At 43.8% G+C, this 14737-nt stretch overlaps 1 protein-coding gene across 1 annotated transcript; it reads left to right on the top strand.

The window, feature by feature from the left end:
- Positions 1 to 46: 46 nt before the first annotated feature.
- On the top strand, positions 47 to 11870 carry LOC106581346 (galactose-3-O-sulfotransferase 2). The gene is made up of 4 exons (XM_014163348.2): positions 47 to 253; positions 6806 to 6916; positions 9146 to 9950; positions 10305 to 11870. Exons 1-4 carry the CDS (start codon positions 180 to 182, stop codon positions 11331 to 11333), a joined length of 2019 nt encoding a protein of 672 aa, XP_014018823.2. The 5' UTR covers positions 47 to 179; the 3' UTR covers positions 11334 to 11870.
- Positions 11871 to 14737: the final 2867 nt, after the last annotated feature.

Consider the following 14737-nt stretch of genomic DNA (forward strand, 5'->3'; position numbering starts at 1 on the left):
CCAATGAGTCGGCAGCGGGAGGAGTTATAAACTGAGAGCGGGGGGAACCCTACTCTAAAAGGGGACTAGGGAATCTGTGGCTTGGGAACGGGGAGTCTTGGAAGAGTGACTTGGGTTGGTCGGAGTTGCATGCAGGACCGGGGTTCCTGAGCATCCCCCTCCTGGGACAGACACGCGAGATGCCACCCTCGCCAAGGAAATCTATCAAGGAGCGCGAGCTGTTCTCCCTGACCTCGTCTCTACCATGTTGCTCGTAAGTGAATTAATTGTGACTTCTGGTCTTTTGTATTGCGTTACATTCCTTTAGCGATAGTTCATTGGAAAGCTGTTGGTCGGTGATGCTATTGCCCACAATAGTCCATAACAGGCGAAACAGCGGACTACAGATACATTACGTTATTCATATGCGCTGGCAGAGAACCAAATCTAACAGTGGAGTGCCATACGATGAGATGTTTATTTAGAAATGATTTAGAGTACTCGTTGCTACAGCCTAGGCCAACTTGCCCATACTTTGGGAAAATAAAAGTCAGACGCAAATTCTTCACTTTAATTAAATAGCGATTGCTCCCATTCAAACTGACCACAAACTGTAGACTAAGAAGAGAAAATAATACAATGGCACTGTTGGCATTTAAGCAAATCGGCAGTTATTGTAATGGTTTTGTAAATCTTTTGGTCCAGAATGATTTTTATTACCATTCTAATAGAAGTAAGATGACACGTTTCAAAGACAATGAGATTTAATTGCAACAACAAGCAATGCAGAATAGATCCACAAAATTCATCAATTATTTAACTTTAACATTTAGATGCCGCAGGCGTAGATTGGCGTGTTTGGGGGGTCCTACTGAAATAAAAATAGCTCTTCTCAGTAAAACTGAGGGGAATCCTCGTTTTCTTAAAACATACATTTAAAGCCTAAACTGCACTGAGAGCACTTTTTAAAACAGTCAACTTCAATGCAAACACAAATTATGGTGAACAGGTCATAAACAGGTACAAATCTAAATGTCAGGCAAGACCAGATGAGTAATAAAGTGACCCAAAGTTCAATTTCTAATCGTCCAATAGTCAAACCCCTAATAGTGTTCAAGAACATGGATGAAAAACAGTCCTGAAATTCAGCTTAAAGATCATTGGCTTTTCATTTGGAACCGATAAGAACAAGATGGAAAACTTGTAGGATGTCAGTGCCTAGTACAGCCTAATACAGCAGATATCAGCACCATAATAAACCGGTCTGCCCGACCTTACTCCACACAAGGACACAGAATCAACCACTGTACGTTTTCCTTTTACTGTTACAGATAATAGCTATATTACTATGTACAGACTGCATAATCTTACTGTTTACACAAGTAGCTACTACTGTATAATCTAATACAAATATTTTACACCTACGAAAAAGACCTAGAAGTCATTCTGTAGGGTTGTATATCATGATTAGGGATCAACATCCAGTGAGATTACCACAACTCCCTGTTTAACTGGCCAAGTCCGGGCCAGCCAGGTAGGAGTTGGGAAATGTTATTAAAGACATAAATGTGACCTAGGAAAGCATGCAAGAATGCAATCCATCATATACAGTAGGACTGGGTTCAGGGCCTTTCCATCCCTTGTGACCAAAAGTTCAACCCCAGGTAGAAAGTTAGAGGGAGGGAGAGTGACGGAAAATGCTCAGTGTATGTAGGCTATGTTTGTGTGAATCTATGCTTTTGTGCATGCATGATCCTGTCTGAGTGTGTGTGTGTGTAGCGTCCAAAGTAGTATATGAGAGAATCTGATGTACCTTAAATGCCTGTGGGAAAGTATGTGTGTGTGTGTGTGTGTGTGTGTGTGTGTGTGTGTGTGTGTGTGTGTGTGTGTGTGTGTGTGTGTGTGTGTGTGTGTGTGTGTGTACTGTGTACTGTGTACTGTGTATATGTGTCGGCTGGCATGCAGGAGTGTAACTGTGCAGCAGGCAGGGAATGGCAGGCCATTCTCCAGATGTCTCCATAGCCTGGGAAAACCTGAAGCATTTTGTTAAAAAGCCCTTTTATTCATTCCTCATGTCCATGGGCTCCATGGCCTCCTGGTGTTTGTCTATCTCTCTGTAGGCTGCTGCCGCTCAATTTAATACCTTGGCAATATGACTGTTATTACTGCTCATATCACAATAGAAGTATTGTCATTGTGTGTGTGTGTGTGTGTGTGTGTGTGTGTGTGTGTGTGTGTGTGTGTGTGTGTGTGTGTGTGTGTGTGTGTGTGTGTGTGTGTGTGTGTGTGTGTGTGTGTGTGTGTGTGTGCATACGTCTGCTAATCATGAATGAGGTTTCCTTCTCTAAGCTGTGTTTGTATTGGGTCTGTGCTGAATTGTAGCGCCGTAGTTTGATTATTATCGACTGTGCTGCGCTGTAGGGGTCCTCAGTGACACGTGGATGTCGGTAGTCTTCAGTGACTTACATGTATGTGACTTATGTAGAAATGTCATCAAACTCAGCTATTAGTATCACGACTATTAAATCAACTATTCTCTCTCTTCCTCTCCCTCTCTCTTCATGTGGAAGGGATTTCGGGGGTGCCACGGTCCTCCAGTTAGACTCAAACTAACCCCAGTCCCTCTCCATTTTCTGTTTGACCGGCAATAGTTTGTGGTGCAGGGCTGAGGAAGGTTTTTGGAAAGTCTGTTTTTATTCAGTGCAGTGGAACTGGATGTGACCACAGAGCATGACAAAACCAGTTGGCTGTTTTTATTAAGTACATCTAAATTAGTTGGCTCTATTTCTTTCTTTAGAGGTAACCTTTGATATGATCTCCTCATATAAGCGTCTAAGCCTTTAACTGCCACATCCAAATGAGCTGCTAGACTGTGCGTGTGTGTGTGTGTGTGTGTGTGTGTGTGTGTGTGTGTGTGTGTGTGTGTGTGTGTGTGTGTGTGTGTGTGTGTGTGTGTGTGTGTGTGTCTGTGTCTGTGTGTGTGTGTCCATGCACGTGTTCTGAGTGTATAAAAGGTGTGTGTGTGTGTATCTGAGTGTGGTTTGTATGCAGAGAATGTGTGTGGTAGGGGATGTGAGTGGAGTCAGGCAGAGTATTTGTATCCAAGAAAGACAGAGAGCGAGAGAGAGACACAGACAGACAGAGTGAGCGAAAGAGAGCGAGACAGAGAATGAGAAAGAGAGAGAGAGAGAGAGAGATGGCAGGCAGGAGGCAGAGACAGGAATGTCTTCAGGGTACAAGGTCACCACAATGTTGTTTTCTTTGACTTATGTACAGCAACTTAACCAGTTGTAATTACCATGACTTTGGACAGATTTCAATTGCAAATACTCTCTCTTCTACTGTGGTATCCTTTCCTATGTCCTATACCCTATGAAAGTCTTGCCTACTTCCTGGTTCAAGTCACATGCTGTTTTTTAATGAGCTTCAAGCGTATATCATCAAATTCATGAAAATGGGGTCATTTAAGATAAATGTAAATCTATATTTGTGGATTAATTTACTTTTACCTATCCAGTGCCTTCAGAAAGTATTCATACCCCTTGACTTATTCCATATTTTGTTGTGTTACAGCCTGAATTCAAAACGGATTACATTTTAGTTTTTTATCTCACCCGTCTACACACAACACCCCATAATGACGAAGTGAAAACATGTTTGTAGAAATGTTTGCCATTTTAAAGAAAATTATATACAGAAATACTGTATCTCATTTACACAAGTATTCATACTCCCTAGTCAATACTTTGTAGAAGCATCTTTGGCAGCAATTACAGCTGTGAGTCTTTCTGGGTAGGTCTCTAAGAGCTTTCTACACCTGGATTGTGCAATGCTTGCCCATTATTCTTCTGAAATTCTTCAAGCTCTGTCAAATTGGTTGTTGATCTTTTTGGTAAGCAACTCCAGTGTAGATTTGGCCATGTGATTTAGGTTATTGTCCTGCTGAAAGGTGAATTCATCTCCCAGTGTCTGGTGGAAAGCAGACTGAACCAGGTTTTGCTCTAGGATTTTGCCATTCCGTAAATTTTGTATCCTGAAAAATGATTACAAGCATACCCATAACATGATGCAGCCACCACTATGCTTGAAAATATGAAGAGTGGTACTCAGTAATGTGTAGCATTGGATTTGCCCCAAACATAACACTTTGTATTCGGGACCAAAAATCTATTTCACTATTACTTTAGTGCCTTGTTGCAAACAAGATGCATGTATTGGAATATTTGTATTCTGTACAGGCTTCCTTCTTTTCACTCTTTCAATTAGGTTAGTATTGTGGAGTAACTACAATGTTGATGATCCATCCTCAGTTCTCTCTTATCACAGCCATCTGTAACTGTTTTAAAGTCACCATTGGCCTTATGGTGAAATGTCTGAGCGGTTTCCTTTCTCTCCGGCAACAGGGTGTATTGATACACCATCCAAAGTTGTAATTAACAACTTCACCGTGCTCAAAGGGATATCCAACGTCTGCTTTTTATTTTGACCCATCTACCAATAGGTTCCCTTCTTTTCAAGGCATTGGAAAACTTCCCTGGTCTTGGTGGTTGAATCTGTGTTTGAAATTCACTGCTCGACTTAGGGATCTTAAAGCTAATTTTATGTGTGGGCTCTCGAGTGGCGCAGCGGTCTAAGGCACTGCATCTCAGTGCTAGAGGCGTCAAGTCACACTGACTTGCCTAGTTAAATATTTTTTTTTACAGAGGTTAGATTCATTAGCTTTGGGAGTCATTAAACACTGTTATTGCACACAGAGTGAGTCCATGCAACTTATGTGACTTAATTAAGCAACATTTTACCCCTGAACTTTAGGCTTGCCACAACAAAGTGGTTGGATACTCGAGACGTTTTAGCTATTTTTTTAAAATTTATTTGTAAACATTTCTAAAAACATAATTCCTCTTTGACATTATGGGGTATTGTGTGTATGGGGTTTTGTGTTTAATCCATTTTAAATTCAGGCTGTAACACAACAAAATGTGGAAAAGTCAAGGGGTGTGAACACTATCTCAAGGCATTGTATGTAGATCAGTGATGTATCTAGAATAAAAGTCTCTCTCTCTCTCTCTCTCTCTCTCTCTCTCTCTCTCTCTCTCTCTCTCTCTCTCTCTCTCTCTCTCTCTCTCTCTCTCTCTCTCTCTCTCTCTCTCTCTCTCTCTCTCTCTCTCTCTCACTCCTGACAAATATCAGTTCAAACAGCCAACTCTTTCATAGTGTTTCACTCCATTATTCATTCATGTTAAAAAGGAACGTCATCCCTATTCCGTTTGTGTCGTAGTGGAGTTATCCATGCACATGGGAAAGTACAGTAAAAAAACGGATCAAACGCAAACCAGAACCCACACAACCCATGTTGCTAGCACCCAACCACAGGGACATATTTAGTCAGTGCCACAATGCATAAGCAAGTTACAACAGAGTTCAATGAAAAACCACTACAAACAGGGAGGATGGTATATAATGGTATATTAAGGGCACATGTTGTGTCATGTCCCTAGCATCTACTTTGCCTGGTATTTTCATGTTTGTCTCCCTTGCCTTTACTCCATTTGTGACACGGGCCAATCAGAGTTTGCCTATTAGCTGCTTCCAGGGGGGCAACTGAACTAGAGGATCATGGGTAATGTGTAGTGTTGTTTAGTCATGGTGGTGGCATGCCTGTTTGAGTCAATCAACTAGCTCCACAGTGACATCATCATCCCATGTCTTGATGATGACCCATCAGTGATGGATGTCTGCATCTGGCTCTGTGTGTGTCATGCTTTAACCCCCTGGTGGCCAGACTAATGTATTACACTGACAAACAGCTGGGGGCAGCTGACGAACAGGATAGTGGTGCCATGCACTTATAGATTGTGCTCAGGGACACACATACTCATATGTACACACTCACATCCACAGGCAGACACACACACAGACACACCACACGCAGCATGCACGAGCACACACACACACACAAACGCACCACACACACAACATGCACGAACATACACAGCATGTGAGCAGGTGGATGTGTGAGAGAGATGATAGGAGTGGGAGATATAGGGAAGGAGGAAATTAGGAAGGGGAAGAGATGGAGAAAGGGGGGAGGGAGAGAGGTAGAACTGTCTGGAAATCATTCAGGCAGAAGGCAGATGTTCCAGATGTCTCTGATGTAGCTGTAACAGAAGCAGAAACACACACACAGTATGGACAGAGTGGCCCAGAGGGTGTATTGAGGATTGTTGTTTTTCTTCTTCTAATTTAGCCAACGCCAGTTCAATGGGCCGAATCAAACAGGGCAGCTAATTGCTCTGATTAGAACATGAAGCCCACAAACAGATGGGAAAGGTCAATGCACCACTACGCCACAGGCATTCCAATCCAACAGTCATAGTGACATTTCCTCTACAGTTGGAAGAGTTTCTGTGAATCACTGTTCCACTCATTGAGATGCTGTTGGATTGTCTTGTAAATCATTGAGATTATCTCTTCCCTCTCGCACACACACCATGTGTATACAAACATTTGCGCAGCAGTCATCCTAATTATAGCTAGCAAGCAGTACAGAGATCATTTCTGTGGTCTAGCATAGATCAATTCTCATTTTAATCCAAATGTGTCATGGTTATGATTTCAAAATTCGATTTCAAAATGAAGTTACAGCTTTGGAATGAGATTATATCAGCAGGTTGGTATGAAATAATTTCGTAAAAGACACAGGATATTCCTGAGATTCTTTAAACGAGTTTATAGTCATAGAATCAGTCCCGTTGTCTGTAGTATTTCTGTACCTGATGCTGCTGCAGTCTCTAATGTGGTTCCTGTGGTTGGTTTCCCCCTGCAGGTGGCTGAACGTAGTTCTGTGCAGCCACATGCGCAATCTATGGATGGTGCTCATGGCCCTCACTGTGCTCTGTGTGGCCATCCAGATCCTAGGAGTCGTCTGGCAATCCAGGTGAGTCTGGTGCTACTGTACATACAGATGTAGGATCTTTATTTGAAAACTTTTAGTCTATTTTAGGTTATAAAAGGTTTTTAAAGATTTGTAATTTCCATTTAGACATTTTAGGCTTGATTTTAAATTATGAAAAATGTAACATCCACTACAAAAATATCCTTTAATTATAATCCACTTAATTAAAATGTTCTGTTGCTACAGGATCATTTTCCTGCTGTAGCAAAGTGGCTCAAATTAAGATCCTACATCTGTAGCTATTAGGTCAGATCTTCATACTACCTGGATTGATATTACTGGCAGTGAAACCAGAGAGGAATGGGTGAAACGAGAGGATTTTTCTATGAGAGAATGTCGAATTGAGTGAGGCTTGTTTGATCGAATATACATTCGGAAAGTATTTAGACCCCTTTACTTTTTCAAAATGGTGTTACGTTACAGCCTTATTCTAAAATTGATTACATAGTTATTTTTCAATCTTATCAATCTACACACAACACCCCATACTGACAAAGCAAACAATTATAAAAATAAAAAAACAGAAAAATTACATTTACATAAGTATTCAGACCCTTTACTCAGTATTTTGTTAAAGCACCTTTGGCAGCGATTATAGCTTCGAGTCTTCTTGGGTATGACGCTACAAGCTTGGCACACCTGTATTTGGGGAGTTTCTCCCATTCTTCCCTGCAGATCCTCTCAAGCTCTGTCAGGTTGGATGGGGATCGTCGCTGCACGGCTATTTTCAGGTCTCTCCAGAGATGTTAGATCGGGTTCAAGTCCGGGCTCTGGACATTCGGAGACTTGTCCCGAAGCCTCTCTTGCTGTGTGCTTAGGGTCGTTGTCCTGTTGGAAGGTGAACCTTTGCCCCAGTCTGAGGTCCTGAGCGCTCTGGAGCAGATTTTCATCAAGGATCTTTCTGTACTTTGCTCCGTTCATTTTTCCCTCGATCCTGACTAGTCTCCCAGTCCCTCACCGTAGGGATGGTGCCAGGTTTCCTCCAGACGTGACGCTTGGCATTCAGGCCAAAGAGTTCAATCTTGGTTTCATCAGACCAGAGAATCTTGTTTCTCATGGTCTGAGAGTCCTTTTGGTGGCTTTTGGCAAACTCCAAGCGGGCTGTCATATGCCTTTTACTGGGAAGTGGTTTCCGTCTGGCCACTCTACCATAAAGACCTGATTGGTGGAGTGCTTCAGAGATGGTTGTCCTTCTGGAAGATTCTCCCATCTCCACAGAGGAACTCTGGAGCTCTGTCAGAGTGACCATTGGGTTCTTGGTCACCTCCCTGACCAAGGCCCTTCTCCCTCGATTGCTCAGTTTGGCCAGGCGGCCACCTCTAGGAAGAGTCTTGGTGGTTCCAAACTTCATTAGTTTAAGAATGATGGAGGCCACTGTGTCTTGGGGACCTTCAATGATGCAGAAATGTTTTAGTAACCTTCCCCAGATATGTGCACAATCCTGTCTCTATGGACAATTCCTTTGACCTCATGGCTTGGTTTTTGCTCTGACGTGCACTGTCAACTGTGGAAGCTTATATAGACAGGTGTGTGCATTTCAAAATCATGTCCAATCAATTGAATTTACCACAGGTGGAAGTTGTAGAAACATCTAAAGTTTTAGAAACATCTAAGGGATGGTCAATGGAAACAGGGTGGCCCTGAGCTCAATTTCAAATCTTATAGCAAAGAGTCTGAATGCCTATGTAAATAAGGTTTCTGTTTTAGTTTTTTTAATAAATTTGCAAACATTTCTAAAAAACTGTTTTAACTTTGTCATTATGGGGTATTGTAATTTAACATATAAAACATGTAATTTAATACATTTTAGAATAAGGCTGTAACGTAACAAAAATTTGGAAAAAGTAAAGGGGTCTGAATACTTTCTGAATGCACTGTAAGTTTCGCAATCTTTAGTCTGTTACAAATGTACTGATATAAGTGAATGCACTTGGAATTCTGACAACTTTGAGAAAAATGACTGTTGTTCACACGCGTATCTGCCCTTTCATTGGCTAGAATAGTCCCACCCGATCGCACCTGCCTTCAATCATTGAGGACATGTATTTTGATTGTTAGAGTGGTCACTCTCCTAACTTGTCAATATAATAGATCATGTTTGGTGAAACTAACAAGCTTTTACACTCCACTTAACTGTTCTGGATAATTGTTTTGTTTTGAAACAGGCTGACAGTGATTGGCTAACTGTAGTCTAACACTGTTTGGTTTCAGGAACGATAAGATGTTAAGCGAGAAGCTGCTGAATGTGCAGTTCACCATCAAGATCCAGAGAACGCTCCCGACGGAGCAGAGGGACTGGGTACGCTTGCGCTCTTCGCACGCCCCTGTCGTAGAAGAGGAAATGAGGTCACAGGAGGAAGGAGCTCTTAAACAACGGGCCAAAGGGAACCAGAAGGTAGCAGAACATCAACATGGCAGAGATGAGCCAGGGGTGGAGAGGCGTGTCCAGGAGAATCACCAACATCTAAAGCTCTCATACACTGTCAATAAGGTCAAAGACTCTAGGAAAGAGGCAAGGGGTAAAGTTTCAGCAGTAAAGGCAGCCCTGCCCAAAGTCACACTGGGTGATGATGAGTTGCATTTGGGTGTTCCTGGGTCTGTAGTTCTCCAGCTGGGCCACCCATCTATCAGAGTGGTATCCACCTTACCTTACAAACCTCCCGAACTCCCCTCAACCAATCAGCTGAAGAGTAGAAACAGCCCTGCCCCTTTAGGCACCAACTCTGTAGTTGCAGGGGTGGTAAACGAGGTGAAATCGGAGGTAGCCAGCGCCACCTGTCGGCCGAAGAACCACATCGTCTTTCTCAAGACGCACAAAACGGCCAGCAGCACCATCCTGAACATCTTATATCGCTATGGCGACAGCCGCAATCTGACGTTCGCCCTTCCACTGAACAAGCACAGCCAGCTGTTCTATCCCTTCTTCTTCGCCTCACACTTTGTGGAGGGAGTGAGGAGCCGCAGTGTCAAAGAGTTCAACATCATGTGCAACCACATGAGGTTCAGACCATCAGAGGTGAGTTGTATCATCATAGCACAGGAGGTTGGTGGCACTTTAATTGGGGAGGACAGGCTTGTGGTAATGTCTGGAGCGGAATCAGTGGAATGCTATCAGATACATCAAACACATTGTTTCCATCAAACACATGGTTTCCATGTGTTTGATGCCATTCCATTTGTTCTGTTCCGGCCATTATTATGAGCCGTCCTCCCCTAAGCAGCCTCTACTGCATCATATTGAGGTTCAGACTAACACAAGATTCATTTTACTAGATTTTTTTAGCCAATAAATGTTAAATTATTATACACCACCAAGGCATCCCACTAACACATTTTGTTCTTGTTTTGTTTTTTTCCTGTTGTGTCTCAGGTGAGGAAAGTGATGCCCCAGGACACGTTCTTCTTCTCCATCCTGAAGAACCCCGTTGCCATGATGGAGTCCATCTTCATCTACTACAAGAGCATCCCCGCCTTCCACAAGGCCCGCAGCCTGGATGACTTCCTTGACAACGGTTGGCGTGGATACAACACCTCCCTGCCCAATAACCATTATGCCCGTAACATCCTGACCTTTGACTTTGGCTTCGACAACAACGTCGCAACAGAGACGCCCGGAGGCCTGGAGACACGGGGCGCCAAAGCCATTGATGCCATCGAGCAGGACTTCCACCTCATCCTCATCTCAGAGTACTTTGACGAGTCCATGATCCTGCTCAAGCGCGCCCTCTGCTGGTCTCTGGACGACGTCGTCTCCTTTAAGTTGAACAGCCGAAGCGAGCGCACACGGCACATGCTCTCCCCGCACACCGCCGACAAGATCAGAGCCTGGAATGCCCTTGACTGGCAGCTCTACCTGCACTTTAACATCACCTTCTGGCGACGCGTGGACACTACTGTGGGGCGTGAGGAGATGAGGCGGGAGGTGACTCGGCTGCAGGAGCGACGTGCCGAACTAGCCAAAACCTGCCTGAAGGATGGTGGTGCAGTGGACCCTTCGCAGGTGAAGGACGCTGGGCTGAAGCCCTTCCAGTACGGGGCGGCCATCATCCAGGGCTACAACCTGAACCCTGGGCTGGTCGGGCCCACCAAAACACACTGTCAGAACCTGGTCACTCCAGAGCTGCAGTACACAGACACTCTCTACACCAAGCAGTTCCCTGAGCTTGCCGCCAGGCAGAGACAGGCTGCCAAACTGGCCTCCTCACAGCGTCAGCCTAGTTCAGTTAAGGTCAACCCGAACAAAGCAGCCATGACTGGGCCGGTGAGGGCGAGAGAGGCCCGACACAGTAGGACAGCCAGGAGTGGACATAGAAACCCTCATGCTCAGAAACAAAATGACCTCCCCTCAAGTGCCCTGTCTAAAATCACTGCAGCTAGAAGTGACAGAAACATGCCTTAATAAGGGGGGGCTCTTTCAACACAGACTGGAGACTAGTGGGACGGTCCACAGGAGCTCATTGCTGCTGCGTACTGGGGTCTTTTTAAGCTGTTTTGTCTGTACAGTGAGGACCTTTCGCTGCACATTATGCTCACTCTGGCTGGCTGCAGTGCACAGGGCCAGTTGGCTGACTTTGGCGGCACTAGGATAAGCTCTAGTGTTTCTGCCCAACGATGCTGGACCTGTGTGGGTGGAGGGGATGGAGTTGGGGGACGAAGAGGAGGAAGAGTAGGAAGGAGAAGGAGAGTGCACCTGGGGTGACTGTCCTGCCTTAACTGGTTGGACTGGAAGTAGCCTTTTATGGCACACAACTCCTAAACCCTCTCATCTAATATTTCCCCTTGATCTTGTTACACACTGAGGTTTACAATTTGAACCCTTGGGGTGTACAGTCATGGCCAAATGTTTTGAGAATGACACAAATATTAATTTTCACAAAGTCTGCTGCCTCAGTTTGTATGATGGCAATTTGCATATACTCCAGAATGTTATGAAAAGTGATCAGATGAATTTCAATTAATTGCAAAGTCCCTCTTTGCCATGCAAATGAACTGAATCCCCCCAAAAACATTTCCACTGCATTTCAGCCCTGCCACAAAAGGACCAGCTGACATCATGTCAGTGATTCTCTCGTTAACACAGGTGTGAGTGTTGACGAGGACAAGGCTGGAGATCACTCTGTCATGCTGATTGAGTTCGAATAACAGACTGGAAGCTTCAAAAGGAGGGTGGTGCTTGGAATCATTGTTCTTCCTCTGTCAATCATGGTTACCTGCAAGGAAACACGTGCCGTCATCATTGCTTTGCAAAAAAAGGGCTTCACAGGCAAGGATATTGCTGCCAGTAAGATTGCACCTAAATCAACCATTTATTGGATCATCAAGAACTTCAAGGAGAGCGGTTCAATTGTTGTGAAGAAGGATTCAGGGCGCCCAAGAAAGTCCAGCAAGCACCAGGACCGTCTCTTAAAGTTTATTCAGCTGCGGGATCGGGGCACCACCAGTACAGAGCTTGCTCAGGAACGGCAGCAGGCAGGTGTGAGTGCATCTGCACGCACAGTGAGGCGAAGACTTTTGGAGCATGGCCTGGTGTCAAGAAGCCACTTCTCTCCAGGAAAAACATTAGGGACAGACTGATATTCTGCAAAAGGTACAGGGATTGGACTGCTGAGGACTGGAGTAAAGTCATTGTCTCTGATGAATCCCCTTTCCGATTGTTTGGGGCATCCGGAAAAAAGCTTGTCCGGAGAAGACAAGGTGAGCGCTACTATCAGTCCTGTGTCATGCCAACAGTAAAGCATCCTGAGACCATTCATGTGTGGGGTTGCTTCTCAGCTAAGGGAGTGGGCTCACTCACAATTCTGCCTAAGGATACAGCCATGAATAAAGAATGGTACCAACACATCCTCCGAGAGCAACTTCTCCCAACCATCCAGGAACAGTTTGGTGATGAACAATGCCTTTTCCAGCATGATGGAGCACCTTGCCATAAGGCAAAAGTGATAACTAAGTTGCTCGGGGAACAAAACATCAATATTTTGGGTCCATGGCTAGGAAACTCCCCATATCTTAATCCCATTGAGAACTTGTAGTCAATCCTCAAGAGGCGGGTGGACAAACAAAAACCCACAAATTTTGACAAACTCCAAGCATTGATTATGCAAGAATTTACATTTACATTTTTACATTTACATTTAAGTCATTTAGCAGACGCTCTTATCCAGAGCGACTTACAAAATGGTGCATTCACCTTATGATATCCAGTGGAACAACCACTTTACAATAGTGCATCTAAATCTTTTAAGGGGTGGGGGGGGGGGTTAGAAGGATTACTTTATCCTATCCTAGGTATTCCTTAAAGAGGTGGGGTTTCAGGTGTCTCCGGAAGGTGGTGATTGACTCCGCTGTCCTGGCATCGTGAGGGAGCTTGTTCCACCATTGGGGTGCCAGAGCACCGAACAGTTTTGACTGGGCTGAGCATCAGTCAGGATGTGGCCCTGAAGTTAATTGACAGCATGCCAGAGCGGATTTCAGAGGCCTTGAAAAAGAAGGGTCAACGCTGCAAATATTGATTCTTTGCATCAACTTCATGTAATTGTCAATAAAAGCCTTTGACACGTATGAAATGCTTGTAATTATACTTCAGTATTCCATAGTAACATCTGACAAAAATATCTAAAGACACTGAAGCAGCAAACTTTGTGGAAATTAATATTTGTGTCATTCTCAAAACTTTTGGCCACGATGGCCACGACATTGATTAAATTGATTGGGGTTGGGTAAGACCTGCAGTACAGTCTGTCTGCTAACATCAAAAGACAAGCAAATACCTCCACTTTACCATGTGGTCTCTCATTTAGACAGGAAATATCTCAGGTCTCATTTCTCTGAGTTGATCTAAACTTTACTCAGAGATAAGGTGGCTCAATTTGGAGATGAATAAAATACATGATGGTATGGTAAACATGTAGACATCAGAGGAGGCTGGTGGGAGGAGCTATAGGAGGAGAACGAGCTCATTGTAATGGCTGGAATGGAATCAATGAAATGGTTCCAAACACATCAAACCCATGAAAACAATGTGTTTGACTCCGTTGCATTGATTCAATTCCAGCCATTAGAATGAGCCCATTCTCCTATGGCTCCTCCCACCAGCCTCCTCTGGTGGAGATTTAAGGGAAATTGGTTTTCGTCAAGATATAGTAATCGAAATACAATTCCAGAATGTTTAACTTAAGAGCACATGTCAGCTCTTCTGATACCACCAAAAGAGAGCAAGAGCTTGTAACATTCTGTAATAATAGATTTGTACATAAACTCAAATGCAGATAGCAGAAAGTTCCTAGAATTTTATCATCCTTTTAGGTTAGTAACTGAGAGAGATTCAGTTACTAAAAGTAATTCAGTAACTGAGAGAGATTGAGTTACTGAAGTTATTCAGTAACTGAAAGACATTCAGTAGGCCACTATGGAGAAAAAAAATTCAGTTACCAAGACGTAGCAATGGAGCTCTTGTCATGCTCTGACCTAGGAGAGCTGTGTTTTCTCTGTTTAGCTAGGCCAGGGTGTGATAGGTGATAGGTGATAGGGCATTCTATGTTTTGGCCGGGTATGGTTTCCAATCAGAGGCAGGTGTCTATCGTTGTCTCTGATTGGAAGCCATACTTAGGCAGCCTGTTTTTCCTTTGTTTTTTGTGGGTAGTTGTTTTCCATTTAGTTGTGAGTACCTGACGGAACTGTCTGCTGTCATTTTTGTTTAATTTGTAAGTGTTCATTCTTTCATTAAACATCAAGATGAACATATTCCACGCTGCACCTTGGTCTACTCATTCTGACGCTTGTGACAGCTCTCGTTCCTCACCGAGA

Source organism: Salmo salar, chromosome ssa20 (assembly GCF_905237065.1).
Source record: "Salmo salar chromosome ssa20, Ssal_v3.1, whole genome shotgun sequence".
Classification (NCBI taxonomy): Eukaryota; Metazoa; Chordata; class Actinopteri; order Salmoniformes; family Salmonidae; genus Salmo; species Salmo salar.

Excerpts from the sequence above, each read along its gene's own strand:
- LOC106581346 (XM_014163348.2), top strand. The coding sequence starts at position 180 with ATGCCACCCTCGCCAAGGAAATCTATCAAGGAGCGCGAGCTGTTCTCC. Across the intron at positions 254-6,805 it reads TCGTCTCTACCATGTTGCTC|GTGGCTGAACGTAGTTCTGT; the intron begins GTAAGTGAATTA and ends TTCCCCCTGCAG. Across the intron at positions 6,917-9,145 it reads GGAGTCGTCTGGCAATCCAG|GAACGATAAGATGTTAAGCG; the intron begins GTGAGTCTGGTG and ends GTTTGGTTTCAG.